Source organism: Bos taurus, chromosome 8 (assembly GCF_002263795.3).
Source record: "Bos taurus isolate L1 Dominette 01449 registration number 42190680 breed Hereford chromosome 8, ARS-UCD2.0, whole genome shotgun sequence".
NCBI classification, from domain to species: Eukaryota; Metazoa; Chordata; class Mammalia; order Artiodactyla; family Bovidae; genus Bos; species Bos taurus.
The window spans coordinates 74873522-74899963 of record NC_037335.1 but is presented as its reverse complement, the minus strand read 5'-3'; the positions used below and the strand labels follow the sequence as shown (position 1 = coordinate 74899963).

At 47.7% G+C, this 26442-nt stretch overlaps 1 protein-coding gene across 1 annotated transcript in view; it reads left to right on the top strand.

The window, feature by feature from the left end:
* The window catches only part of B4GALT1 (beta-1,4-galactosyltransferase 1), a 53174-nt gene that overhangs the window by 14442 nt on the left and 12290 nt on the right, over nucleotides 1-26442 (top strand). The window contains 1 exon segment of the mRNA NM_177512.2: nucleotides 15016-15251. Coding sequence (NP_803478.1) covers nucleotides 15016-15251 — 236 coding nt within the window.

Here is a 26442-nt window from a genome sequence, read left to right as displayed (position 1 = left end):
TTAAAAATCTTTTTAAGGTAGAAGGTTAGGTTATTGATTTGGGTCTAAAGATCATGTACTTTCAACATTTTAATAAATACTGTTAAATCGTCCTCTAGTTTACATTCATCAGCAGTGTATGGAAATTGCCTGTTTCCCACACTGGATATTTATCATCACTCTTTCTACATTTATCAATATGATGGTCAAATGGGGTATCTTGTTTTAGTTAGTTTCTCTGATTACTGATGGTGTTGAGCAAATGTTAATGTATTAGTTGGCCGTTTGTATTTCTTTTGTAAATTACTTGTTAATATTTTTATCCATTTTTCTAACAGTTTTAAAATATGTTTACAGGAGTTTTTAAGACTATGGATATTACTCCTTTATAATATATCATTTGCAAATATGATCTCTCCATTTGTTATGTGTCTTTTAACTTTATCTCTGGTATCTTTGATCATATAAAAGTTTCATATATTTAAGTCTGTCTTTTCCTTTATGACTTCAGGTTGTTTTGGCACTTAGGAAGTTCTTCATGTTTCCAAGATTGTAAAAATTTTTTTTGGTATTCTTTTCTAAGCTGATTCTTAAGCATTTTAGTACTTGTCCCTGACAGTAAAAACCAAATAGAATCATATGTTGTAAGAACCCTTATATCATACCCACAGAACCCTTTGAGCTCTTAATCTATCATCGATGCTGGTGGATTAGAGTAGAAATGTGAAATTTCAGCCACTTGTGATTACAGAGTTGTAATAATCTGTATGCTTTGAAGTTCTAGGGAGTCAGGGGAGAAGACGAAGTAATATTTATTGAACATCTGTTAGTACGAAGTAATATTTATTGAACATGTATTAGTGCTAAGCACTGTGGTAAGACTGTATATGTGTTATCTCATTTACCATGTGGAGAGAACACATTATTATCTCCACTCCTTAGAGGAAGAAATTGGAACAGGCTGCACTCAAAGAGGTCCTGATGCCAAAGAGGTATTGTCAGGAGTGCATGGCTGGCTGACTGCCCAGGTGGCCTGTAGGGCAGCAAGCTTTCCATAGTCCAAGGTCTGGTTCTAGTTGGAGAGGGAAGGATATACTGGTAACTAGCACTGCAGATCCAGAAATGCAGTCAAGGCTCCAAAACTGATCAGAGGGTCAGCTGACTCAGAAATAAAACCCCCATGAGACTTATTTACATGCTGGAATGCTAAGCTGTGCTGTGCTACTGGAAGATTGAAACTGTTGTCAACTGGCTTAGCATTCTCTGGCTGCTGGCAGCACTATAAGGGAAGCCATAGTGTAATCAGGCAGCTGTGAAGTCAGAAGTCGGAGCAGAGCAGTGAGTTGTTCTCAAGTGTTGGTTGGAGTCAGGTGGTCAGGCTGATGAACCCATCCCCGCAGAACTGCGGAAGCCCTTCAGGGACCTTGGTCTGGTCCAGAGGTCAGAACTCCACTCTGTGCAGCCCTGGAAGGCCTCATCCTGCGCCATCCTCCACCACTCGCCTATGTATTCCCTTGTGTACTTTTTTTTCCTTTTCTTCCCTTCCATCCAGCCATCCAACTTTTTATTTCATAGCCTGTTATTATCAAGGACTCTCTTGCCTTATTTGTTCTCTTTGATCCTCATTCCCACTTCCATTTTCCAACTCCACCATGGGCATTAAAGTGTTTAATGTGTATCTGTTTTTTGCTCTTACCAGATGGGAGCCACTGCTTCATATATGTGCAATTTTTAATTTAAATTTAATTTTTTAAATTAACATACATAAAATTGGCCTTTTTGGTTTATAGGTCTATGAATTTTTATATGTATATATACACATATATATAAAACTACCACAATCCAGATGTAAAATATTTTTTCACCCCTCCCCCCAAAATCCCCCTGTGGTCATATTTTCGTCTCACCCTTCACCCCTGTTAATCACTGATCATTACTGTTGTTTTATTTTTTTGAGAATGCCGTGTAAGTGGATCATATAGTGTATGTATGTATATATATATATTTTAACTTATAAACCATTTTATTTTTTGCCATGCCATGTGGCATATGGGATCTTAGTTCCCCAACCAGGGATCAAATCTGTGTGCCCTCCTGCATTGGAAGCTTGTAGTCTTAACCACTGGACTACCAGGGAAGTCCCAATGATATTTTTTATAGCTCATTTTGATTCTAATTTTTTTTTTTACCCACTTCTGCTTTTTCTTTCTTCTTTTTTTTTTCTTCAATTTTTAAAACGTTTGACATAACTTCAAACTCATAGAAAAGTTGTTAAAATTATGCAAAGAATTTCTGGATAGCCTTTGAACGTGAGAGTGGCTCAGTCGTGTCTGACTCTTTGTGACCCCATGGACTGTCCATGGAATTCTCTAGGCCAGAATACTGGAGTGGGTAGCTTTTCCCTTCTCCAGGGGATCTTCCTGACCCAGGAATCGAACCGGGGTCTCCTGCATCGCAGGCAGATTCTTTACCAACTGTCAGGGATAGCCTTTGGATCCCCCTGAATTCCCCAAATGTTTACATTTGCTGTATTTGCTTTTTTCTTCTTTCTCTCCATGTATGTGCATGTGTGATATTCCAAATCATGCCCTGTTATCCCTAAATATTCAGTGTGTATTTCCTAAAAATAAGAATTTTAAAAATATAACCAGTTAGTACAATGACCAAATCAAGAAATCAACATTGAAAATTTTCTATTATCCCATCTATTGACCTTATGAAGATCTTATTGCTTGTCCCAAGATTGTCCTTGTACTAAAAGGAAATTGAAGAGTAGGCATTTTATTCCATGATCATGTCTCTTTAGTCTCTTAATCTGGAAAAATGCCTGACATTTCTTTGTGTTACATAACACTGACGTTGTTGAAGAGCACAGACCAGTTGTTTTATAAAGGCCCCTCAATTTGAGTCTGATGTTTCCTTGTGGTGAGGTTCAAGTTATGCATTTACAGCAAGAATATTGGGTGAATGTTGCCGAGTTCTTCTTAATACGTATTATGTAGAAACACATGCTGTTAATTTGTTCCTTATTGGCCAAGTGAACTTTGATCTTTTCATTATGGTGGCATCTGCCGTTTCTCCATTTTCAAGTTTGTTATTTTACCCATTTTAATTAAAATGTGTCTTACGGGCATTTACTTTGAGATTATGTGAATATCTTGTTATTCGTCAAACTTTCATCCATTGGCTTTTAGCACCTATCAGTGATTCTTACTGGAATCCATTACTTTTACGGTGTTTGGCGATCTAATTCTATCATTGCTTCTACATTTATTAGTGGGCATTTTCTTATAAGGAAGAGCTTTCCCTTCTTCCCACTCATATATTAGTACAGAGTTACAGATCCTTCTTTGTTCAGTAGTTCATAATTCTTCACTAACATTATTTATTTTAATGTTCAGACTCTCTCGGGTCACAAAGAATCAGACACGGCTGAGCAACTAAGCACGTACGTCCCAGATTTGGCCGACGAGATCCCCGTCAGGCTAGCTCCTGTGTCATCTGGGCACATCCCTCTGTTCTTTGAGCATTTCCTTCACTTTTAGACAAATCAAGATGTTCCAGCCCCCTCTTGTTCGTTTTGACTCAGCCCCGGAATCAGCCACTTCTCCGATGAGCTCTCGTTCTTGTTAGTAGAGGATGGCGTTTAGAAACCAGGAGCTGGGCTCCAGGCACTCACCCTTGATTTTAAGGTCCATCCGCTTTGCCATGTGTAATCTAGTGTCTGTGGTGTTCATCCCAGTTTTCTCTCTCCATTAATGACAGACTCCCACACTACCTTCACACATCGTGACGTAAGGAACAGCCTTCTCCATAGACCTGTGTGTGGATTTATGCTGCTCCCTGAGTGCCAGATAGGGCTGCAGACCGGCTGCCCCCGTTTACATCTCCACCAGCGGAGCGCAGAGCGTCTCTGTACCTCTCCACAAATACTTAGCCTTAACGAACTTCCTCATTTTTGCCAAACGATTAGATATGCTGGGTGAGCTCTTGTTTTAACTTGATTTTCTCTGATGACAAATGAGCTGGCGCATCTTTTCATATGCTTGATGGCCTTTGGGAGTCTTCTTTGGGAAATTGCTTATTCATAATTCTTCTTTGGCTGGGGCTCTTGTGGTTTCGTGATGATATGTAAGATTTCCTTATACATCCTGGATACTAATCTCTTGCTGGTCTCAGACATTGCAGGTCTCTTCTCTCAGTCTGTCCTTTATCTATTCACTCTGGCCATGCTATCTTTTGTTTGAAGGGAAGACTTTCCCCCCCTTGGTTTTATGCTTTCTCTCACCAGTAGCCTTTTTCTATAACTATGTGAATACCCTTAGTCCCTCCACATTTTAAATGTGCTGGTATGACTAAGCTCTGGTGATTCTCCACAGCAGTCTGTCTTATGACTTCTTAGCCTCTATTGAATTCTGTTAAGAATGACTTTGCCTCTTAGAATGTAAGGTCCGCATGCAGGTATTATTCATATATTTATTCAGTAAATCCGTGTTGTAAACCCACTATCTATTAGGCACTGTGCTGTATCACAGATAAGGTTCAAAGAGGGTGAAACATGCCTGTGGCTTTTCAGAGGTAGAGTAGGGATTTTTTGCTTTTTTATTAAATTTTATTATTAGAGTATAATTGCTTTACAATGTTGTGTTGGTTTCTGCTGTACAGCGAAGTGAATTGACTATAAGTATACCCCCTCCCTCTCAGATCTCCCTCCCAGTCACCCCCATCCCTCCCCTCTGGTCATCACAGAGCACCGGGCTGAGCTCCCTGTGTTATCCAGTAGCTTCCCATAGCTATCTGTTTTACACTTGGTAGTGTATGTTTGTGAATGCCATTCTTCCGATCTGTGCCATCCTTCCCGTTGCCCTCATGCCCACATGTCCGTTCTCTACTTCTGGAATAGGGATTTAAACCTGGTCTTTCCCCCTGTGCTGCTTCCCTCAGAAATTGCATTTGATTCCTATAGAACCGTGTGTCAAATTTCCACACCTTTTGTAACAAATGGCCTAAGAAGGCAGAAAGCAAAGTGCTCTCCCCCGGCATCCAGGGAGGGGAAAGTCATCAGGAGAGGAGTGGAGGGAAGTGTGGCTCCCGCCTTCCTGGGCCTGGCAGACCCTGGGCTACCCGCTGGTGACTGGCTCCAGGCTGATAGTGTCAGACCCAGAGGAGACTGGGAGGCTGCCTCTGCCTGCAGGGGAAGGTCTTAAAATAACACCCAGACCTGTATCATCTAATCCTTTCTGAGAAGCTCAAATCATCCCTTCCAGAAGTGCCCTGATTCTAAGAGGAGAGAGATACAGCTGGATCATCCTGGGGGCTAACATAGAATTTCCAGGCCCCCCAAGCCTTTCCTGGTAGTAATAACGGTGAGCAGGCGCAGTTTCCACAAATTCCAGCCCGGCAGGAGAAGGGCTGGGTGAGGAGGAAGTGTGCGTTTGGGCTGGAACCAAACAAAGCAGAAATTCCTCCTGGGACAGTTTTTTCCCAGAGGACAAATGGGGGAAGCCTGTTTACTGGGCTGTAAAAGCCTTGATTCCTGGGTACTGCTTCCTGATCTCAGGCCTTGCATCTCTGTGCCTGTAGAAACCTCTTTGGGTTACCCCAGGACAGATGTATACTGTTAGGCGCCCGGTCCTGGGGTCTCCCAGGGCTTCCTAGTTCTCTATCCTTGTTTCTACTGCCCACTCTGAATTCTGAACCATGACCATGTATGTGTGGAAATACACTTGAGAAGGGTTTAGATCAGCGATGTTACATTGGGTTCACTTTTAGGCTCCTTGAGTCAGAATCCCCATGGATTCTGAACCCTGGAGTTCTGAGATGGACTATCCCCCTGCAGTGGAAGGAAAGCAAAGGGCCACGTGAGCTATGATCTGCTGCCCACTGTGTAGATGTAGCCATGATCATCAGAACCTTAAAGGATTAATAAGGAGATGATAAAGATGACTTTTTTTGCAAATCTTAAGTGTCCTTGCAGAAATCCGTCAGGCTCTCTGTCCTTTGTTTAACACTGGGGTTAAAATATAATTCTCAAGGTCCCTCCAGCTCTGGTCTGCTAGGATTATCCAAGGGGCCTGTTTCAAGGTGGATCCTGACCCTTCAAGGTGATGGAATCTGACCTTGACTTCACTCCCTTAGGTTTAAGCCTTGGTGTCCTTGGTAATAGGATCCTGGACCAGATGAACATCCAAGGCTTTTCTGATGATTTTACGACCCATGTTACACTTTGAGCTTTGGAGTTATTTTCTCAAGGAATAAGTAGTATTTGGGGAAGCACCTGTTTGATGTGGCAGTGTGAGGTTTAGATGAGGAAATAGCAATATATTGTTTGGAAGATGAGGCTATACACTATCACTGTGTCTAAAATTATAGGGCTAGAATCTGGAGGAAACTCATTTTAAAATGTAGGGTGGGGGATATGCCCGTAGGTCATGAATTAGGTGCTATACCTGGAAACCAAAGGCATCTTTAGAGCTCAGAAGGGAGAGTTTTCTTGCCCTTGGTCACCTTGGGTGTAGGTGTGTAATTAGGACAACAGTCTAGATTCTTAAGCATCATATAGGCAAGATGGCTCCCAATTCTGCTAACTCAGCTTCTTAGTTCATAGCTGAATGGGTTGTGGGGGTCACCAACATTTGTACAGCCTGTTCTTTCAGAAACTGTTCCTAGTTCAAAAGGAATGGTATACAGCCCCTACCCTCAAGGAGACAAGGGTCTACTAGAGGAAGCAGGTAGATAGACTAGCACCCTCCTCCCAGGAGGCTTGGATGTGGGCTTGTAAAGGTTGAAACATTGGTAGGTGAAGAGTGTTCGTAAGGCATCTGGAGCACGGACCAGTTGGCCTGAAGGATCCTGGAAAAGCTTTGAAATTCAAAGTTTGATCTTTGAAGGATTGTTCCCTTGCCTACTTCACAAAGGTTTTTGAGATAGCATAAGAATGCTGCTGCTGCTGCTGCTAAGTCGATTCAGTCGTGTCTGACTCTGTGCGACCCCATAGATGGCAGCCCACCAGGCTCCCCCGTCCCCGGGATTCTCCAGGCAAGAACACTGGAGTGGGTTGCCATTTCCTTCTCCAATGCATGAAAATGAAAAGTGAAAGTGAAGTCGCTCAGTCATGTCCGACTCTTAACAACCCCGTGGACTGCAGCCTACCAGGCTCCTCCGTCCATGGGATTCTCCAGGCAAGAGTACACACTGTAAAAAAGGATCAACATAAATAAAACAAGAGAAAGAGAAAATGTGGCTTAAAAGTTAAGATTCAGGCAGAGTTAAAATGTAGATATTCAGATGCGGCAACCCAGCACAGCCATTTCATCTGTCGCTTTGCAAAAGCTACAAGTGAAACGTCAGAGAACAACGATATGTAGTAGTTCCTGAGCCTAAGTTGTTTTTCTTGGTGCTTCACTCTTCAAGATCTTCATGGGGGTGGGAGGGAGGTGGTGGTTAGCAGGTGAGCCTGCAAACCAGCATTCCTCAAAACATACTCTAGGGACCTATGTTAATGCTACCTAGAGTGCTTGTAAAAGGCAGAGTCCTGGGCCCCAACCCCAGACCTACCAGATCAGAAGCTCTGGGCAGGAAGATCCAGGAATCTGCAATTTTACTTGCTTCCCCAGATGACTTTCTATGTACTCCACAACTTGAGAACCTCTGCAGTAGATGGAAACCTGAACAATATCTTGAAAGCACATGCAGTAAAGCAAACGTGAAGGCTTGGCCTTTGTGTGAAGGCTGGGTGGGAATTTAGTGGGAGAGAGAGCAGGGCATAAGAATAGGCAGTTCCACTGAGGTTCATTCCTGGCCAGGTCACTTTCAGGTCATATTTTAGAAGAGGTACTCAATGTGGTAATTCAGGCGCGTGGCAGGGACACTCCTCAGCACAGAGATGGATGGCAAGCAGCTGGCCCCACTGTGTTGTCCGGCTTGTCCAGCTTCCCCTCGCCCTCTTGGGCTCTCTTCTGTAGACCTGCTCTGGCAGGCTCTTTTATTTTTTTGAGCAAATACTTTGTTTTTCTCTGTGCCCCCAAATGCAGGGTTCTGAGACCACAAATGTGCTCAGCTTCCTGTTGAAAAAGTGTTTTTCCCCTCAGGGTCTAATAGCGACTTGGATGATGAGTTGGCAGAAAACAAGTGGGTGTTGAAATAGCGTCCTGCGTTTAGTGTGTCTGAGACTCAGCAGGCCAGCCTTTAGAGTAAATGATTCCTGTTTTCTGGTCACGGAGTTGTATGTTGTGAAGTCTTTATTTTGGAAGACACTTCTTTATTGGGAAAAGGATGAAGAAGGGGGGGTGGTCACACTTCTTGTCCTCGGGTTATATTTTTAGATAGTTATTGTTCAATTTTAAAGATATACCCAAAAGTATAAAGAAAAGGAGCATGAACATCTGATTTAAGAAATGATTTCCAGTACTTTGGGAGCCTTTGTGGTTTGGATTTTAAAACCCAGTGAGACATAGTTACCATGAACCATGAGCAGTCCCATCTGGTGGCTTTCTGTCCTGTCCTCCTCCATCGCGTTCTCTCGTGTTTTCTTGTACATTAAACCTTCATCACATTTTCTCAAGGTTTATTGAAATCTTCTTCGTTTCTTGTATTGGTGGCAGGGAGAAGAACTGCGCACCATCCATTCAGCTCAGGTTTGTTGGCATACTCCATGCCCACGGCAGCCAAGTGGACACTCATGACTCTTCTCCCGGGGTGGAGCTGAGGGAGCCAGTAGAGCTCTCTGCAGAGCTTTCCTTGACTCTGTTCCCTGGCCTCAGAGTTGACTCCCCTTCCTTTGTGCCATTTCTGCTATTCTCACCACTATCACCCTCAGCATTGTGTTTGCATTGCTAGTCTCCCTCCTGGCCAAGGGCAAAGACTTCTTAACCCATCCCCCACTGCTTGCATGCCTGGCACCAACTGGCAAGTGGTGTGTGCTAACTAGGTGCATGCTTAAATGGACATGGTGCTACGAGTCCTTAACGAAAGAAGAGGAAGAGTAAGAACCAACCTTGAGTGGTGAGAAGGCTTCCGAGGAGAGGTGATGTTTGAGCTGTGGCCAGGCAGCTGTTGGATTGGTGATAATGAAGTTGTTGGAGAGATGGTTTAGTGTAAGCCCCTTGCAGGAAACGTTGGTTCTCACTTCTAGTCTGTAGTCACAAGGGGCACCGTGGGTTGATAAGACCACTGCAGACAGCTGTCATTCCTGTGCCTGGGGATTTGATAGTGCCTAGTTCGGCTTCCAGCCTACATCAGGTCTTTGGAAGGTTGGTACAGAGGAAAATGGCTCACCCTCAACAAGAGTCTGAGGAGCAACACCTCAGGGGAGCTGAGGGGTGGGCTGCGGGAGGGATGGTTTGAAGAGGGGCTGTGCCATGTTGTTAGGTCTGAGGCTTGGCCAAGGAAGAGATTCCAACATCTCAGCTGGTTGAGTCACAAAGTTGTGGGCATTGGCTAGTTCCCGAAAATGTGAATTTCGTCACTCAAGAAAATTTTTTTTAAAACTGGGGAGTCCTGACCCCTGGTTTCCAAGTAAGGGTTTGTTTGTTTGTTTAAATTTTATTTTATTTTTAAACTTTACAATATTGTATTGGTTTTGCCAAATATTGAAATGAATCCGCCACAGGTATACATTTAAATTAAAAAACAATCAATCCAACATTAAAATCCACTGTGATCATTTCCTAAAAGAAAGGAGATCTTAACATTTAATGAGTAAGAAGCACTTCCTCTTGGAAGAACGGGCATTCTGATATATTGATTGCTTTGAGCTTAATGAAGGACCACCTACATTATCTTTTGTTGTTGTTCAGTCGCTCAGTCGTGTTGTGACATGGACTGTAGCCCCCCCAGGTTCCTCTGTCCATGGGATTTTTCAGGCAAGAATGCTGGAGTAGGCTGCTGTTTCCTTCTCCAGGGTATCTTCCCTACCCAAGAACCTGCGTCTCCTGTGGCTCCTGCATTGCAGGCAGAGTCTTACCACTGAGCCACCTGGGAAGCCCCACATAGTCCTTACATTAACCATTTTGTCTTGGGCTGGTGAACTGTTGTCATCACCCCACTTCAGGCCGAGGACTGTCTTGACCAATCGGTTGGTCAGTTGGGAAGCCGTGACTGGATGTTCCAGCCTCTTTGGCTGAGGCCAGAGGAATGAACCAGTGGCTTGGCTGGCAGGGTGGCAGGGCGTCCATGCTGGGCTGGCTCTTGATCTGTAGGGCTTCTGACGAGGGGCGCGTGTGTGTTTGGGTTTGCTGTGCTGGGCTAGGGAGCAGTGGAATTTGTCTGAGTTGAGCTCACACATTGAAGTTATTGAGCGACTTACACGCTAGGCCGTGACCTGGACTCCCAGCTGAGAGGCCCACGTGGCAGAGCTTTAGCAGGAGGAGCTGAGGACAGGCTCACATCTGCTCATCTGCTTACGTAACCCTGCCTCCCGGCTCTCAGAGCCAAGAAAACACACAAGCCGACCCAGCGGGGCCAAGGGTTTGTGGTAGCACCGCCATGCGCCACCCAGCAAGGGGGCCTTGGCTCGGCCTTCTGCCTCCTCCTCACGCCTCTCCCTGAGGCCCCCACGGTGTCTCTGAGACTGGCTGGCAAGTCCCTGAGGTTCCGGGGAGAGCTGGTCACTGCCCTCCTGGAGTCTGAGCGCTTAGACTTTGTCATTAGGACAGAGCCAGGTGTGCTGCCCAGGACAGCCCCTGCCGCGTAGCAGGAGGTGTGCAGGGCACATGGGGAGGCTTCCCACCTGGCGCCAGACCCAGGAAGGCATTTGGCTCCAGATCGGGAGCCTCCACGGCTGCCAAGCCCTGACCCATCTCAGGGTTGTGAGCTGGAGGGTTCTCAGAGCAGTGGCAGCTTCAAGGAGAGAAAGGGGGGGAAAGAATTGTCAGATTGGGCAGGAAGGGCCAGGATTCACTCTTCCCATCCATGTGGGAGACACGGCAGGGCTGTAAGAGGGGCATAGGGAGGAGCAGCGAGCGGGAAGAGGCTGTTTGGTGATCAGGCTCTGCGTGGAGCCGCTGGGACAGCCAGTCCCTTAGACAGCCTTGAGCCAGGGTAGTTTTCACATGGGTCCTGCCCTTTTCAGCAGGGAGTGCCTCGAGGTCAGGAACTGTCGTGTCTATCCCATCATCACCTCCCACCTCCCCGACCTGGTTCACAGTGGATGTCCGGAAAGTATTGATTGAAACGAATTGAAAGTGGCCTTGACACACCACAGGAAATGTTTACATTAAACAAACACTTCAGAAAAGACTCTGGCTTGATGCTTGAGTAGGTTCCCATGGATGGGTGGTCACATGCTATTAATACCACACTCTGGGATTAAAGGAAGGGGAGGAAGGTTATCAGCTGCCATAACTGGGTGGACAGTGTTATCAGTTGCTGAAGGAACTCTGGAGCAGAAGCTGGTTGGCCCTAGGTAGTGGTGGTGGTGGTGGTGGTTGGTGGAAGTAATGAGGTTAAGTGTTCATTTGAGTTCCAACCCCTGGAATTTACAACTGGAAACCAGTATCCTGAGAGTGGATGGTCGTCACCCAAAGATCATCCAGCAAGTCACCGGCAGAGCTGAGCTAGGGCCCAGGCAGCCTTTTCCTGACCAGGAAACTCTGCCTCACCGCTGTCTTCCTAGAGCTGCCGAAGGGACGAGATTAAGATGCTTTAAGCCTGCAGGTGTCTGCTCCAGGGAGGCCAGGCAGCCCAAGTGTAAAATACCTCTTTCCTGGGTTGGTTTCAGAAGTTGTGAGAAAGTTGGTAGAGTGACAGTCCAGATGCCCTTTGGGTTCCCGAAAATGAAGATATGTTTAGCTGCATCTTCCGAACCAAAAGTGGGGCAGGCCGTGGATGGAGTGCAGATGTCATGGGGCCTTCTGAAGTGAGAAGAACCTGAGCACCGATCTTTTCTTCGTGTTTTTCACAAGTGCCCTGTGCAGCAGGGCCTCCCAGAAGGCTGTGCCCACGGCTGGGGAGTCGAGTAACCCGGGCCTATGGGACCCCGTGGGAAAGGGCTACTACCTCCCCGAAGGCCCCAAGCTTGTAAAGATGCACAGGCTGGCCCTGTCCGCTCCCCACCTCCCAATTTGTCCAGAAAGAGTTGCTTGGGCTGCTTGTTATTTACGTGGGTCCTTCCTGAGATCTGACGAGTCAGACTCCCTAGGGCAGAGGCCTGAGATTCCATGTTTTTACTGATTGCCTCACTTGATTTTGATGATCAGTGTGGATAAAATGGTCACACCAACCCCTTACTTAGCTCTGGGGCATAGGACCTACTCACTGGAGGGCACCATGGGAGTTTGGGGCTGGGGCAACAGGCAGTCGTGGGAGGGACTGGTCTGTGAGGCCTCTGTTCCTCCAGAGACCATGTGCATGGCCAGGGAGAGACCAGGGCTTTTTGGTTTTGTTTTTGTTGCGCAGGGTCTTTGATGCTGCGTGAGAGCTTTCTCTAGTTGTGGCGAGCAGGGGCTTCTCACTGCAGTGGTTTCTCTTGTTCCAGAGCACAGGCTCAGTAGTTGTGTGCGTGGGCTTAGTTGCTCCACTGCATGTGGAATCTTCCTGGACCAGGGATCAAACCCATGTCTCCTGCATTGGCAGGTGGATCCATATCCAGTGTGCCACAAGGGAAGTCCATGACCAGGGCTTTTGATCCCTAAAGATCCCCTTCTGCCCAGGAGGTCTGCCATCTGAGCTCTGTGGGAAGGAGTAGAGATAAAGGACAAGGCCAGATTGGGGCTTCAGTTTGAAGATTCTGGTCTCTCAATGCCATTAGAGGAAAGAGGGAAGGGCATTTCTGGCAGAGAGGAAAGTGTGGGCACAGACACAGTTTATAGGGGCGGGAAAGGAAGGGGAGCTAAGAGGCTTAACCCTACATGGTCCAAGATCATGGCCTTAGAGCCATTGGAGGGTTTTAGCAGGAAAATGACAGGATCAGAGCTGTGTCTTGGAAGAAAATGGACTATTGGGAGCAGGTCCTGTGAGGATGGAACTGGATCAGTGTCAGAGGGAGGGAAGGGGTGAGGAGTCCCAGGGATCCAGGAAAGGCGAGAGGAAGAAGAGACGGCAGGTTCACACCTGCTGACAGGCCAGAGGAGCGAGAGTCATGGCTTCCTTTCCTTGGGCTGCCGCATCTCGGGAGAGTGAGTGATCCATGAAGACGAGAGGTGCTCAGACAAAGTCACATGCTACTGACAAGCCAGCAGAGGCCCCACTGGCCCTCGGGTGGTCCTCACCAGCATGTTTCAGGTGAACTCGCTCTGAGCTTGAGATCAGGGTCTGGCCTCTGTTGTGTTGTGTGTAGTTTCCTTCCTGTGGATGGTTTGCTCCACAGGTAAAGTTGGTTAGGCTAGAGTAATGGTTCCCAAAGCATGTTCACTGATAAAATGGTTCTGTGGCTAAGTAAGTTTAGGAAGTGGTGGGTTAGATAAAGTGAATGGGGTTTCTTTCTCTTTTTAAAAATATTTATTTGTTTATTTGGCTGCTCTAGGTCTTAGTTCTAGCACCCAGAGTCTTTGATCTTCATTGCAGCACATGGGATCTTTAGTCGCATCCTGGGAACCCTTAGTTGTGGCATATGGGAGCTAGTTTCCAGACCAGGGATCGAACCAGGTCCCCCTGCATTGGAAGCATGGAGTCTTAGCCACTGGACCACCAGGGAAGTCCCTGAATGGGGTTTCTTGACTGCACAGCTCCTCAGAGCTTTTGGTGTGCCTTATGACCTTCCAGAAGCAAGATTTAGTTTGTGGGGTTCCCAGACTTCTTTGACCAGGGGAACCTGTTTTTCCATTGAGCATCTTACTGGGACTAGTGCTTCCTGGAATCCACTTTGAGAAAGTCTGGCCTACCGGGAATACTGGGGACCTGGTTTGAAATGTTGACTCTGTCCACCATCCCCTGTCTGTCCCTGGGCCTCTTTCTCCTGCCCTCCCCTTGTGTACTGTGGCAGAGGCAGTCCTCACACTTGGAGTCTTCTCTCGGCTCCACCTGTTTCTATTTAGGAGGCGGGGACGTTCATTCCTGTATCTGGATCTTGACTTTGACCTTTTCCTCTGCTCCTAACCTGCCACTACCTCAGAATCCACCATCTGGATCTCATCAGTTTTTCCTCTAAGCCCCAAGCTCTCTTACTTTAATGTGATGTACTTAGTTGCTCAGTCGTGTCTGACTCTTGGCGACCCCATGGACTGTAGCCTGCCAGGCTCTTCTGTCCTTGGGGATTCTCTAGGCTAAGAATACTGGAGTGAGTTGCCATGCCCTCCTCCAGGGGATCTTCCCAATCCAGGGATCAAACCCAGGTCTCCCTCATTGCAGTAGGATTCTTTGCCATCTGAGGCACCAGGGAACTTAATTCTCTCATTTGGAGCCGTGTTCTTCCAGGACAGAATCTTTGTGGAGTCTCCCCCAACTTCTTCTCCCTTCTTCATCCGCTACTTATTCTAAGCATTCTTCTTTGGTGTTCTTTCTGGCTGTTCCTTCTGTTTCCCCAGTTCCTCCAGCCCCTCCCCATCAAATTTGTTTCATTCATGCATCACATCCCTTCCCCAGACATGGGTAACCCATGCCACTCGCTGCTGCCTTCTGACTTCAGGCCGATTTCCTCAACACTGAGCTCCTCAACACATATGCACGCTTCCCTTCCAACTAGGTTAGGTTCAGAGAGATGATGTAAGTTGTTTGTCCAAGGCCACACAGCTGGGAGATAGCAGAGTTAAGTTTCAACGTCCGGATTTCTGAGAAAGTGCTTTCTCAACCGTGCTCTCTGATCCTTATAACAGCTTGTCCGGAAATCTGAGCAAGAATTACTCTATTTCCATTTTTTCAGTTGAGCAACATAAGAGTCTGAGTGGGTCCTGGGGATAGGAGAGTGCTTCAAAGGGTGACCAGCTGTCTGGGTTTGCTGGGGACTGAAAGGTTTTCCAAGATGGTTGGTCACACTGGTGCTGGACATGGTACCTAGTGCTCGGCCTGAGAGCCTTTTCCATGGCCACACTACTTCCCCAGGGATGGCTTCCTGAGGCAGTCCTGGAGCCTGATGTCTTCTCCTTTCCCCCACCTCTCTAGTCGGCCCCATGCTGATTGAGTTTAACATACCTGTGGACCTGAAGCTTGTGGAGCAGCAGAACCCGAAGGTGAAGTTGGGTGGTCGCTACACCCCCATGGACTGCATCTCTCCTCACAAGGTGGCCATCATCATTCCATTCCGCAACCGGCAGGAACACCTCAAGTACTGGCTGTATTACTTGCACCCAATCCTACAGCGTCAGCAGTTAGACTATGGCATCTATGTTATCAACCAGGTGAGGTCTGGGGGGGTGGAGGGAGGGAGGGAAGGCATGCATGTCATGTGTGTGCATGTGCACACTTATGTACTTAAATATGTGAGTGATGAGGGGTGAAGGAATAGAAGTAATCTTTTAGACATCTGGCATTTTGAAATTCTACCATTACCACCCTCAGGTGCAAATGAGCTAAATGCTGTATAGTTACCCCTACCCCTACCCAAGAATTTAACTTTGGTATTTCAAGTTTAGCCTGAATACTTAAATTCCCATCTTTAGACTATAATCTCCCAGGTGGAATAACACATCTAACTTATCTGTCTACTAAATTCCATTGAAATTCCTTTGAAGAGACAGAGTATATACATTTCCATTTCTAAAAAGCCCAGTGTCCATTTCACTTCAAGATAAACTATGGATCTTTTTGTAGTAAGTTAGTTTGAATAGAAAGATTGTTAGCAGCTGACAGCTTCCATCAAAACTGAGGGACTCTGTGAGTGTTCCTTGGACCAGAAGAAAAGCTAGAAACAACAATGTGTCCATCAAGCATTTCTGAGCACTGCCAGGACAAAGCAGAGAGATACTAAAGAAACGACGAAGTTTCCTGGTTCTACCTGTCCTGAAGCTTCCATCCTCATTTATGGCAAGTGGGACCCTTCCAAGGAACAATTTGCTAATAATCTCAAGAACTGAATCTCAAAGTGGGAGAACAGGTGGTAGGCAAAACCCCTCAGGGCTGTTGGAGGGCCTTGGCCAAGTGAGGCACAGACCAAGGCCCCAAGAAAATCTGCTTGTAAGATAGCCAGGCAGTTGGGCTTTATCATGGAAGAATATTTGTATTATGTAAGAGAGAATAGGTATATGCCCTGCAAAATCCAAGCCACTTCAGTCCAACGAGTATTTGTTTAAAAAAAGCCCTGCCGTCAAGGAACACTTGTCTGATGCCAGTGTGCACATGTCGATCATGGTAGGATTCAGGAGCCCGTTATTAAAGCAGTGGCTCTGAGCGCCTGGAAGAGGAAGCCACGGTTACCAGGCCATCAGGGATTACTAAGCACAAGCCACGCCAGCTGCCTCTCCTTTCCCTCATTGATAATTGTTATACCAGTAGATGAGTGATAACACGGTAGACACCGTGGCAGATTGTTTCATCAGGGTGTCTGATAGCCTCCTACAAATCTGACTAAACAGAAGTTAGACAGCTGTGGTCTGGGTGGCATATAAACTGTATAGATTAAAATGCATAACTTGGGTAAAGAGTGTTAAAGAGAGTGAGTGATGATGCCAAGTGTTTGAATTTAGGTGACTGATCGAGGAAGACTTGGGGGCAGGAGTGGAGAATGCTAATGTATAGAAAGGTTGTATTTTAGGTAAATGTGAGATTGCCTCGTTCAATTATGAAGTCAAACATATATTGGACTGGTAAAATTTAGCTGCTGTCCTAAGTTCCTATGGCAGGATTTATATAGATATTACCCAAGTTTCAAACAACAGATTTCCACATGTCTTACACCAGCTATTTCCTCCTGCCTGCCCCAGTCCAGGCTGGCAGAACAATAAACAGGCAAGCCAGCTTGGACCAGCGGTACTGCTGTGCCAGCTCACCCCGGTCACTGCCCAAGACGGGACTTCTCCCCAAGTGTGCTCTCCGAAATGGAGACCTGAGGTCACGTGCATTTGAGGGATGCTGGGGACAACGTGAAGCAGGTTTTGTTCCTGCAGAGCCTTCAGTGTCCTGGTGTACATGACAGCCTCCAGAGGGAACTCGGCACGTTTCCTGAGCTCATCTGACTGGAGGAACCGCCTTCCAAGAACCATCTCAAGTGACAACTATTCTGTGAATTGAAGGCTGGGGGAAAGCAGGCCTCCTCTTCTCCCACCTCCTCACTTTCCCTAGGATGCTGAGAAACACCCCCAACTCCTGTCTTCTCCCACATGTATCTCAGCATCGGAAGGATTTTATTTTTCATTTTTCAAACCTTTACATCTCTTTTTTTTTTTCCTCTAGTCTGGTCAGTATAATCATCTCCCCCTCAACACCCCACCACCACCCCTACCCTCTGCTCTAGTCCGGGTCTTGTGGTTTCTTCATCTTTTTCTGCTCTCCCAAGGGTTAACTTTCCGCCTTGAGAAAATCATTTCCTTTATCTCCCTCTCCCCCAGCTAATCTTATTTCTTCTGCTCCAGCTCCACCCTGATTATTTCTTTGGGAAAATATGATCTGACTTCCAGGTAACCAAGTCAAAAAGAAACCTGAAATTGCCCCTACCTTTCCAGCAAAGAACATCTTGTAGGGTATCTATAAGAAACCCATAATAAAGCAATGATAGGAAAACCCAAGCCTTGAAAGAGGTGGGAGGGGAAACATTTGGAGCGTGCCCTCTCTACAACTTAGAACTCCCGTGTTCCCTGTGTTACAATTAGATGCTCCGGTTCAGAGCATCTGGCTTGGGTTTTGTGTACCATTTGTTGAGCAGCTAGGCCTCTTCCTGTCTCAGACACCCTGCTGTCATCTTGACATTCATTCACTGCCCCGCCCCAACACACACACCCGATTTAAGAAGAGAAAGTGCCTAAAATAGGAGGGGCCCCTGAGACATCTAGCCCTCAGGTTCTCGGGCAGGTTTTTAAGAACAAACCTCCCCCTGCCACGTTGAAATGCTGCCTAGCCCTGCATCCACAGTGGGTCACATTGGGTCACAGCATGTTCTGCCTGAAGTGGGGGCTGTGTTCCCACCTCTATCCCTGACTTCCCCTTCATTCTTTGCCGGGATTCACCTGTACCCCTGAGGTACAGAACAGAGAGTTCTGTTCTCATCTGTTTTGCCGATGAGGAAACTGAGGCTCAGGGATCGGGGGAAGGGACTGGTAGGAAGGCACGTAAGCCACAGTAGGGCTGCAGCTCCGAGCCCAGCCCCGTGCCCTAGTGCCCTCTCAGCACATTAGCACCAGTTCCCTTCTCAAGGGCACTTAGTCCCTCCTCCTCAGAGCTGGGCGTCCAGGACTGGCAGTGAGCTCCAGGCTCAGACTGCCTGGGTGCTGGCTCTGCCCCTTCCCAGCTCAGTGACCTTGGACTCAAGTCCTTCACAGCTCGGTTTCCTCATTCATGGGAGGGGAAGCCTTCAGTCCTTTGCACGCACGGGACGGGGCTGTGACGCACACACCTGGCACACGGGAACCCTCTGTAAACATTAGCTGCTTTGAGTTCCTTCTCCCCCCGCCCCCCACCGTCCCCCATCTTCCTGCCTGTTTTCTCTGCCCAGGACTATGGTGATAAACTCTGTACTATTCTCCCTGCCTCCTGTTTCACCCCCTGTCAGTACCAGTATCGAGACCCTCCCTCCCATTCTTGGGTTCTCTGTTTGAGCAGAAGGTCGTGGACTTAGGGACCATGGCCCACCTGCCAGCTTCTTCAGAGAAGGGTTGTGTCTCTGGCTCCACCCACAGGGGTGAGCTTGCATGGGCTTCTATGGCTCCTGCTATGGATCCTCAGCTGTTGACCACTTTCTTTTGGTTCAGTCCCCTCCATTCCCCATCATAACTTGCATCTCACAAGAAGAGGGGTAGAGGGTTGAGTGAGTCCTGAGAAGCAGCAGCATTGCTGTCTGTCCTCAGCGTCCAGCCCTCCTCCTGCCTTCTTCCACTGGTGTCTGAATATCCTATTAGGGTTCTGGCGGGTCCGGCCTTTCAGAGCCAAGGGTGCTACTCTGAGGCTCAGATATCCTACCTGAGGTCCAGCGCAGGTACAGAGGAGGACAGTAAGATATTTTAGCAGATGGGAGGTGGGGTGCACACCTCACTTTCTTATACTTTCATTAAGAAAGGAAACTATAAAACCATCAAGGGCAGAGGGAAGGCAGATCACCACCTGGCAGCCCTGACTCTAATAAGAAATACAGGATGTTTGTGAGATAAGTCACCAGGGGAATTACCAAATGGATGACAAATGCAAGTGGGTTCATAGTAGCTGTGACAGCACCCTGCCCCAGAAAGAGGGCCCAGGATCCGTCTCTGATTCAGTTTGTAGGTCTTCTGGTGCCTCTGCGCTCATTAAGTTTTTCTAGCTCCGACCATGGCATGCCCTCTCTAAACTCCATTATGTCCTCGCCCACAGGCGAGGGTCTGAAGGGCATGGAAGCCTGAGCTTGGCACCCGGACTGAGACCTGCCGCCACTTCCCCTCAGGTCTCCTTCACACGCCGCACTGGACTCACTACCATCCCTGAGACACGCTCCCTCCTGGACCTCTGCTCATGCTGCATCGAATACCTCTATCCTGTGTGCCTCCCTTCCCTCCCCTGGTTGCTTTCTTTCTGGCCACCATGGAAGGCCCTCCCCTTAGCTCTGCAAAGGCTTGGAGTGGAGCTGTGCTGCCTTCTCCATCTGGGCTGCTTCCAGGCCGCATAGTGCTTTCTAGTGAGGGGAGAGGAGTGCTTGCCTGTGTGCGGGCTCTCCCCGCCCCTGTGGCCCCGAGACCCACATCCCTCAGGCTTGACTCCCTTGTCTGCCTGACCACCAGGCTCCATGCTTCATCTACTGCACGGTTAGGGTGTGGAGCCAGAGCTGCTTCCTGTGGATCCATCAGCTCTCGGGACAGGACCCTTTGCTCCTGGCTTTCTGGCAAGTGAGAACCTGAGACGTGAAGCCTCCTTTCCCCTCCAGGCCAGGTCATGACCCCTGGGAACCTGCATGGCCTTCTCCCCTCTGCCCCGTCAAAGCTTCCTGCCCAGCAGAGACCCTACTTTAGTCCTGTGGTGGTTGATGGTCATAATACATGATGGTCTTTTGGACTGAGCCTCTTTCATGGTCTCAAAGTTTGAGTTTTGACCGTGACAGCCCCTACTGAGGCAATCGGTACCCCTCCTGCACACCGTTCCTGCTGAGGGAAGACTCCCAGAAGGGAGCAGCTTGCTGGGGGTTTCGCGATGGCCGGGCAGCAGAGCCAGGACAGAAATCACCTGCGGCCCCTGGAATGCCTCACCTTGCCATGTGTCTGTTCCTCACTGAGGAGCAGCTCCATTTCCACTTGGCAGTGTCCCCCGTGAGTCCCACTGGGTCACAAGAAGAGGACAGTGGCTTGGGAGTAGCAGCCTCAGAACCCCCAGGAGGCTGGCCCAGTTGTCATGGTTATGGGTAAAACCTGGCCTGAATGGAGGCCCCAGCTCCCATCAGAAGAGTCTCCGTCCAGCTTTGGAGTTTTTTCCCTCTTCCTTCTCATCTGTGCACAGTCGTGAGGTGGTTCTAAGCTGCTTGTCTGAGACCAAGAGTGGGCAGGTTTGGAGACAGCCCCTGGCACCCTCAGTGAGCGAGAGCCTCTGTTACCCTCCTTGGCTGCTTACCTGTGTCCCTGGGCCAGGCAGCTGATTCCTAAATGAGGCCAAGACTGTTAGAGTGAAGCAGGCTCCTGCATCTGCCCTGCTCCGGTGGACAGCTGCCTGGGCCTGAGGCATCCCCCTGGGTTGGTTTCCATCTTGATTGTCTGTTTGCCACCCTGCCTCCCTGCCTTGCATTTCCTGCCTGAGCTGTCAGCACCCAGATTGAGGTATGCAGGAGTAGGGCTGCAGAGGGGTGGGACCGGCCCCATTCTGCAGCAGCCCCTTTCTCTGGGCACTGGGACCTTTGGTGGGACGGCTGTAGATATCCGCATCCCACCGCTGCTCATGTGCTGCCCCCGTGACTGGTCGTTTCCTTTGCCGTGTGTTTCCCCTTGCTCTGTCTGTGGCTCGCTCCAGCCTGCAGGGATCATGTTGAAGCAGCACTTACATGTACTTGCCTGAGCTGGTGAATTGCCTCCCTGGGCATTGTCCTGGGAAATGTCATTCCCCCGTGACTTTGTGATGGGGACTGACCACTTATTAGGAATGTGCCTTTGCCTTGGAAACCAGGGTGGCCACAGCCCAGACCCTTGCCTGTCTTCCTCACGTCTCTCCCTTGCAGCCATCCTTGTCTCTCTTTTCTTTTTTTCCTTCTAGTGGGGGCCCTTTGCTTTTCCTTGTTAATCCTGTTTGTAGCAAAGCAAGCTGAAGGAGGACCTCCTCTCTGTGATCTGCTTCTTGCTCTCCACCTGCTCCTCTTCTGTGCCCTTCACCTCCTAGAGAGAGAGAGGAATGCCGACCTTACTACCGCTGCGACTGCTGCCGCCGCTGCCACCACTGCCGCCACCCTGGTAATGTCCACATGCCCCCAAATCCAGTCCAGAGCCCAGGCGCTGCTGGACAGGGGGAAGCTGTGTAAATGATCCTGAGCATGTGCCATCCAGGGCCCTGGGGTTTCCCAGGCAGGGCCCTGGCCCCTGTGGGCTCACTGAGAAATGCTGAGGTTGGTGCGAGCCTGCCTGTTGTGCAAAGGTCAAAGAGACTGCATTAAAATCAAGCCGGAGTTGAGCTCATACTGTATGTATGTATACTTTTGTACCTTGCTTTTTTCCCTTAAATTGTATATCATCAGCATCTTCCCATGTTATTTCATAGTCTTCATAATCATCACTTTCCATGCCTTCATAATAGTTGAGCATGTAGTTCTACCATAATTAGTGTAGACATTCCTCTGTTAGAAGGCCTTTAGGTAATTTTCACTTTCTCAGTAGTGTAAATAAGACTGTAATGAACATCTTTCAGTTTATGGCTTATTCTGTGGTGTTTCTTCCATATTTAGATTTATTTCTCTAGGCTAGATTTTCAGATACAAGACTATGGGTTCAGAAATGGTGTAAACATTTCTATGGTTTGTAATATAAGTGGCCAAATTGCTTTCTTGAAAATGAAGCCTTTATTTTCTGAGTGTTTTTCTGCAGAAAATCTCATCTCAGTGCCTTAGGCCCTGGGAGAGAGGCAGACATCCTGCTGTAGAACTGAAGTTTTAAAATTATTTTCTGTTTACCTTACCCAGAGTCCTTGCTTGGCTGTTCTATTAGCTCTGTTCTCTCTGAAGGGACCTTATGGCTCTGACCTGTGTTCTGGTCTGTCAGGGGCCAAGGATATGCCCTCTCTTGTGAGTAATTACTGGGGCAAACAAGAGGACTACCGCCCACCCCCAACGAACCCTGGAGGGCACATTTCCTTCACTCACTGGGAGAAGAGCTTAAGTCTCTGATCCAGGTTTTATTGAGGGCCTTGTCTGAACTCAGGGCTCCTGTGTTATTAAGGTTCAAAGCCAGAGACCCAACTGCTGTGAAATAATGGGTCAGTGGATATTAGCCTGCCACAGACTCAGCGTTTGTGTAATCCCAGCAATTCTCTGGAGATCCCCTCACAGCCAGCCTGTCTACCCTCCAGAGGCTTGCCGGTCAGTCCTGCTACATGGCTGCCTGGCCAGAGCTTCCTCTGCTTGTCTGCCACCCATTTGTCCTGGGTCTTTCCTCTTGGAGTCTGAGGGGGCACAGAGAAGCATGCAAAAGGATATATCTGTAGAGATTTCCACTGCCTGCAGACCTGCCTCTGGAGCTGTGGGCTCGAGAGCCTGTGGGTTACTGTAGCTATTGTGAAGGGGAGGAGTGGTGTGATGGGCAGGGGGTGTGTATAGGAGCAAAATTGTTTCTCCCGTCCCATAGAAATTCTGATTATTTGAGACTCTGGGCTTAGGGTTGGTGTTTCCAACCTCTTTGCTGCTGTGTTTTTGGTGGCGGAGGGGCCAGGTAGTCAGCCCCCATGCCATCATGATCAGGGGATATGTGTGCTGTGTACACACGAGGGCCTGACATCCAGGGAAGCCAGGGTGGTTTGGTGGGTCTTCTAGAAACTGTGAGAACTTGGGCAGTTGGCGCTGTGGCTTTCGATAGTTGGTCATCTGTCTCCTCTTACCATCAGGGAAAGGCTGCACTTGCCTTAACCACAGGATTTGCCTGGTGATTAGACCAGATTCTGGTACCTCTCCTGGAAACCCCACGAAGGCTGCTTGCAGGTGCAGCGCACAGGCCTGGGAACAAGTGAGGTGTGAAATGGGGAAGTGGAGTCCCCACCTTAGCCCTTCCGGAGAGGCATTCTCTGCTTGCCCCGTGTCATTGCCTAGTCTCCAGTAATCATGCCATAGCTTGCAGACTGGTCTTGCTGCCCTCAGTTGGCAAGTAGGGCACAAATTCCTCCTGGGCTTGCAAAACATAATTCTCATTTAAAACCTCAAGAGCTTCCTATGGCCTGAATAAAAAAGAGAAAGTCTTGATTATTTTAGCAAAGTTCCTAGCCTCCCTTTCCTGCCTCATGTTTTGGTCCACATCTACCTTCTTGTCTTAGTCTGGCTTCCCCAGTCTGTGTTTCTGTAGTTCCTTGAATGCTATCTTTTCTCACAGGCTTTACAAATGCTGCTTGCTCATCTCGGAATATTCTTCTCATGCCTCCCAACTAAACTTGGCTAGCTTCTTTGAGGCCTTCTCTAATTTTCTATGATTGGGTTCGTGTTTCCACCTCTACTTCTCTGTATGTGCTGGGCTAGGGAGCTCCTTTCTCCTCCTTCCCCTTTAGCTAGCTGTCCACCCTAAAGAGCTCATCACTCCATAAAAATACAATTGCCTGTTTAACTTGGAACTTCTCAAAAGCAGAGCTTGTGTCTTTTCTTTTTCTGTATCCCTACTGCTAAGCAAAAAGTAGATACCCAATAAATGAGCAGAATCAATACAGAAAAAGAGGGAGAAACAGGGCCCTCTGGTCCTCTCCCATCTCCGGAGCAGGCTTTTCTTTTTTTATATAATTTAATTGAGATATAATTACATATCATACAATATACCTATTTAAAGTATATAATTCAGTAGCTTTTAGTATATTCAGAATTGGGCATCCATCAACCATGATCAATTTTAGAACATCTTTATTAAGCCAAAAAAACTCCCCTACACTTCTTAGCTATCAGTTAACTCCTCCATTCTCTCCCGCCCTAGTAGCTACAATTCTATATTCTGTCTCTGTGGATTTGCCTGTTCTGGACATTTCATATAAGTGCAACCTTATCTGTGATCCTTTGTGACTGATTTCTTTCACTTAGCATGATGTTTTCAAGGTTCATCCAATTTACAGCATGTAGCAGTACTTCATTCTTTTTATTGCAGAATAATGTTGAATTGTATGCATATACCATATTTTATTTGTCCATTTATCAGTTAATGGCCATTTGGGTTGTTTCCACTTTTTAGCTATCTAAAAAGTGCTGGACAGTGCTGCTGTGAACTTTATTTGAAAGTTTTTGTGTGGACATGTTTCCATTTCTCTTGAGTATATATGTGGGAGTAGAATTTCTGGATCACATGGTGACTCTTTGTTTATCCATGTGAGGAACTCCAGACTGTCTTCCAAGATGGCAGCACGATTTTGTATTCCCACCAGCAGTGTATGAGGATTCTGAGTGGACATATTACTTGCTCTTATGTTTAGGGTACATGTTTAGGGCTCTCAGAAAAAGGTTTTAATGCCTTGGAGAGCCATCTGACACTGCTTGAGACATTTGTCCCTGCCACCCAGATCTGCCCAAAGGGCATCGGGTTTGCTGCATGAAGCGTCTGGAGAGCGTAGACTCTGCCAGGCCTCCCACCTCACGTGTCCTCACTCTTCCCCAGGCCAGCACACTGACCAGGCCCAGACTCCTGTCCCCTCTGGACTGATGGATGTTGGCCTCTCTTGACTGATACACCCACTTGTCAGTCACCCCACACATGGGGAAAGGGGTAGAACAGGTCTGCTCTTTGGGTTTCTCCTCCAGACTGCCATTGGTCCTGGGGTTGGCACCAGCGGTGCCCATTCATGGTTCCATATTTCTAGTTCCTGTGGGAGGAAAATGCTTAGGGTAGTCTCATTCAGGTATCTGCTTAGGTCAATCAGTCATGGCCAACAGGCCAGGTCCTGTGCTTCAGACAAGGCCACCAACACCCTGCTCCTGTCACTGGGGAACAGACCAACAGAAGGGAGCACTGGGCAGCGACTTGGGTGGGAGTCTGCTCCACAACTGGGAAAAGGCTTTGTTGGAACATTGCCTGTTCACTTGTTGGAAACATGTTCAATGGGGCTGAATTTTATCTCACAATATTCAGAGAAAGCTAACTCTCTGAGAATCTTAATGGGGCTGGAGGAGGAAGATGGAAACCACTAGATGCAGGCCTCTATTTCCAGGAGGTCGAAGGGTGTGGGAGAAGGAAGCAAATCAGATTTGGGGGTGAAAGTTGTTAACAAGATTGTTGAGATGATTAAAGGACACACCATGCTTGTAAAATACTTCCTGTGCCTGGTGTATCAGATCCCCCCGAGAATATTAGCGGTGTGTTATTATAATAATAATAATGACAACAACTTCATATGCAGTTCCTAAACTTTGGTCTTTTTTTTTTTCTTGGTCTCAGGACTTACACAGAATTAGCTGAAGGCAGAATTCTAAATGGTTCTTAACTGGCGTGTGTGCCTGCATGCGTGCTCAGTTGTGTCCAACTCTTTGCGACGCCATGGTGCCTCTCTTTAACTGACAGAGCAGCCCAAGTACACCCCGAGTACCACAGGGCACAGCCTTCTCCCTTTACCATGCATGGTTAGAATGCTTTGTCACAGGCTGAAGAAAGGAGCTCTCATGTAAAATGTTTCATTTACTCTTTTGGGCTGCTCTTTCTGACTTCCTGGTACTTGTCTTTCTCAAATGGTCTGTTGCCCTGAGTCACCCTCCTGACACTGGGGGCTGTGGCACCATCTGGGCACTCTGTCCTCACTCAGGCAGCCTGGTGGAGAGCCAGTGTCCAGGCCCTATCTTAGAGTCCTGGAGAGAAGATGTGCAGCACCCCACCTTAGAGACCGTACAGATACTGTAGGCCCTCGTGAGGCACATTTTCCCCCAAAGTAGAGGTCCTTGATCTTCTTGATCCTGAGAAAGACTGAAAAGTGAGGATTCTAGAGGGTTGGGCTCCAGCACCAGCTGTGTCATTTATGTGGCCTTAGTTTCTTCATGACAATGATGGGAGAATTCCAGCCAGGATGAGAGTATGGGTATTGAAGTGCTTGTGAATTAAGTGTAAGCATGATTGTGTCAATGATGTTACTGTCCTTACTAACCTGGGGCCTTGGTAACTGGTAAGAGCAGAGACCCATGAGAGGCCCCTTAGGTTGGAGTCTCCCCAAAGGGTTGCCATCTGCCATTGTATGTTGAAGTCCATCCATTTGTCTACTCATCCAGCCATCCATCCATCCATCCATCCAGTGGTTATATACTGAGCTCTTACTGTATGCCAGGCTATGTTCCAGGCCTGT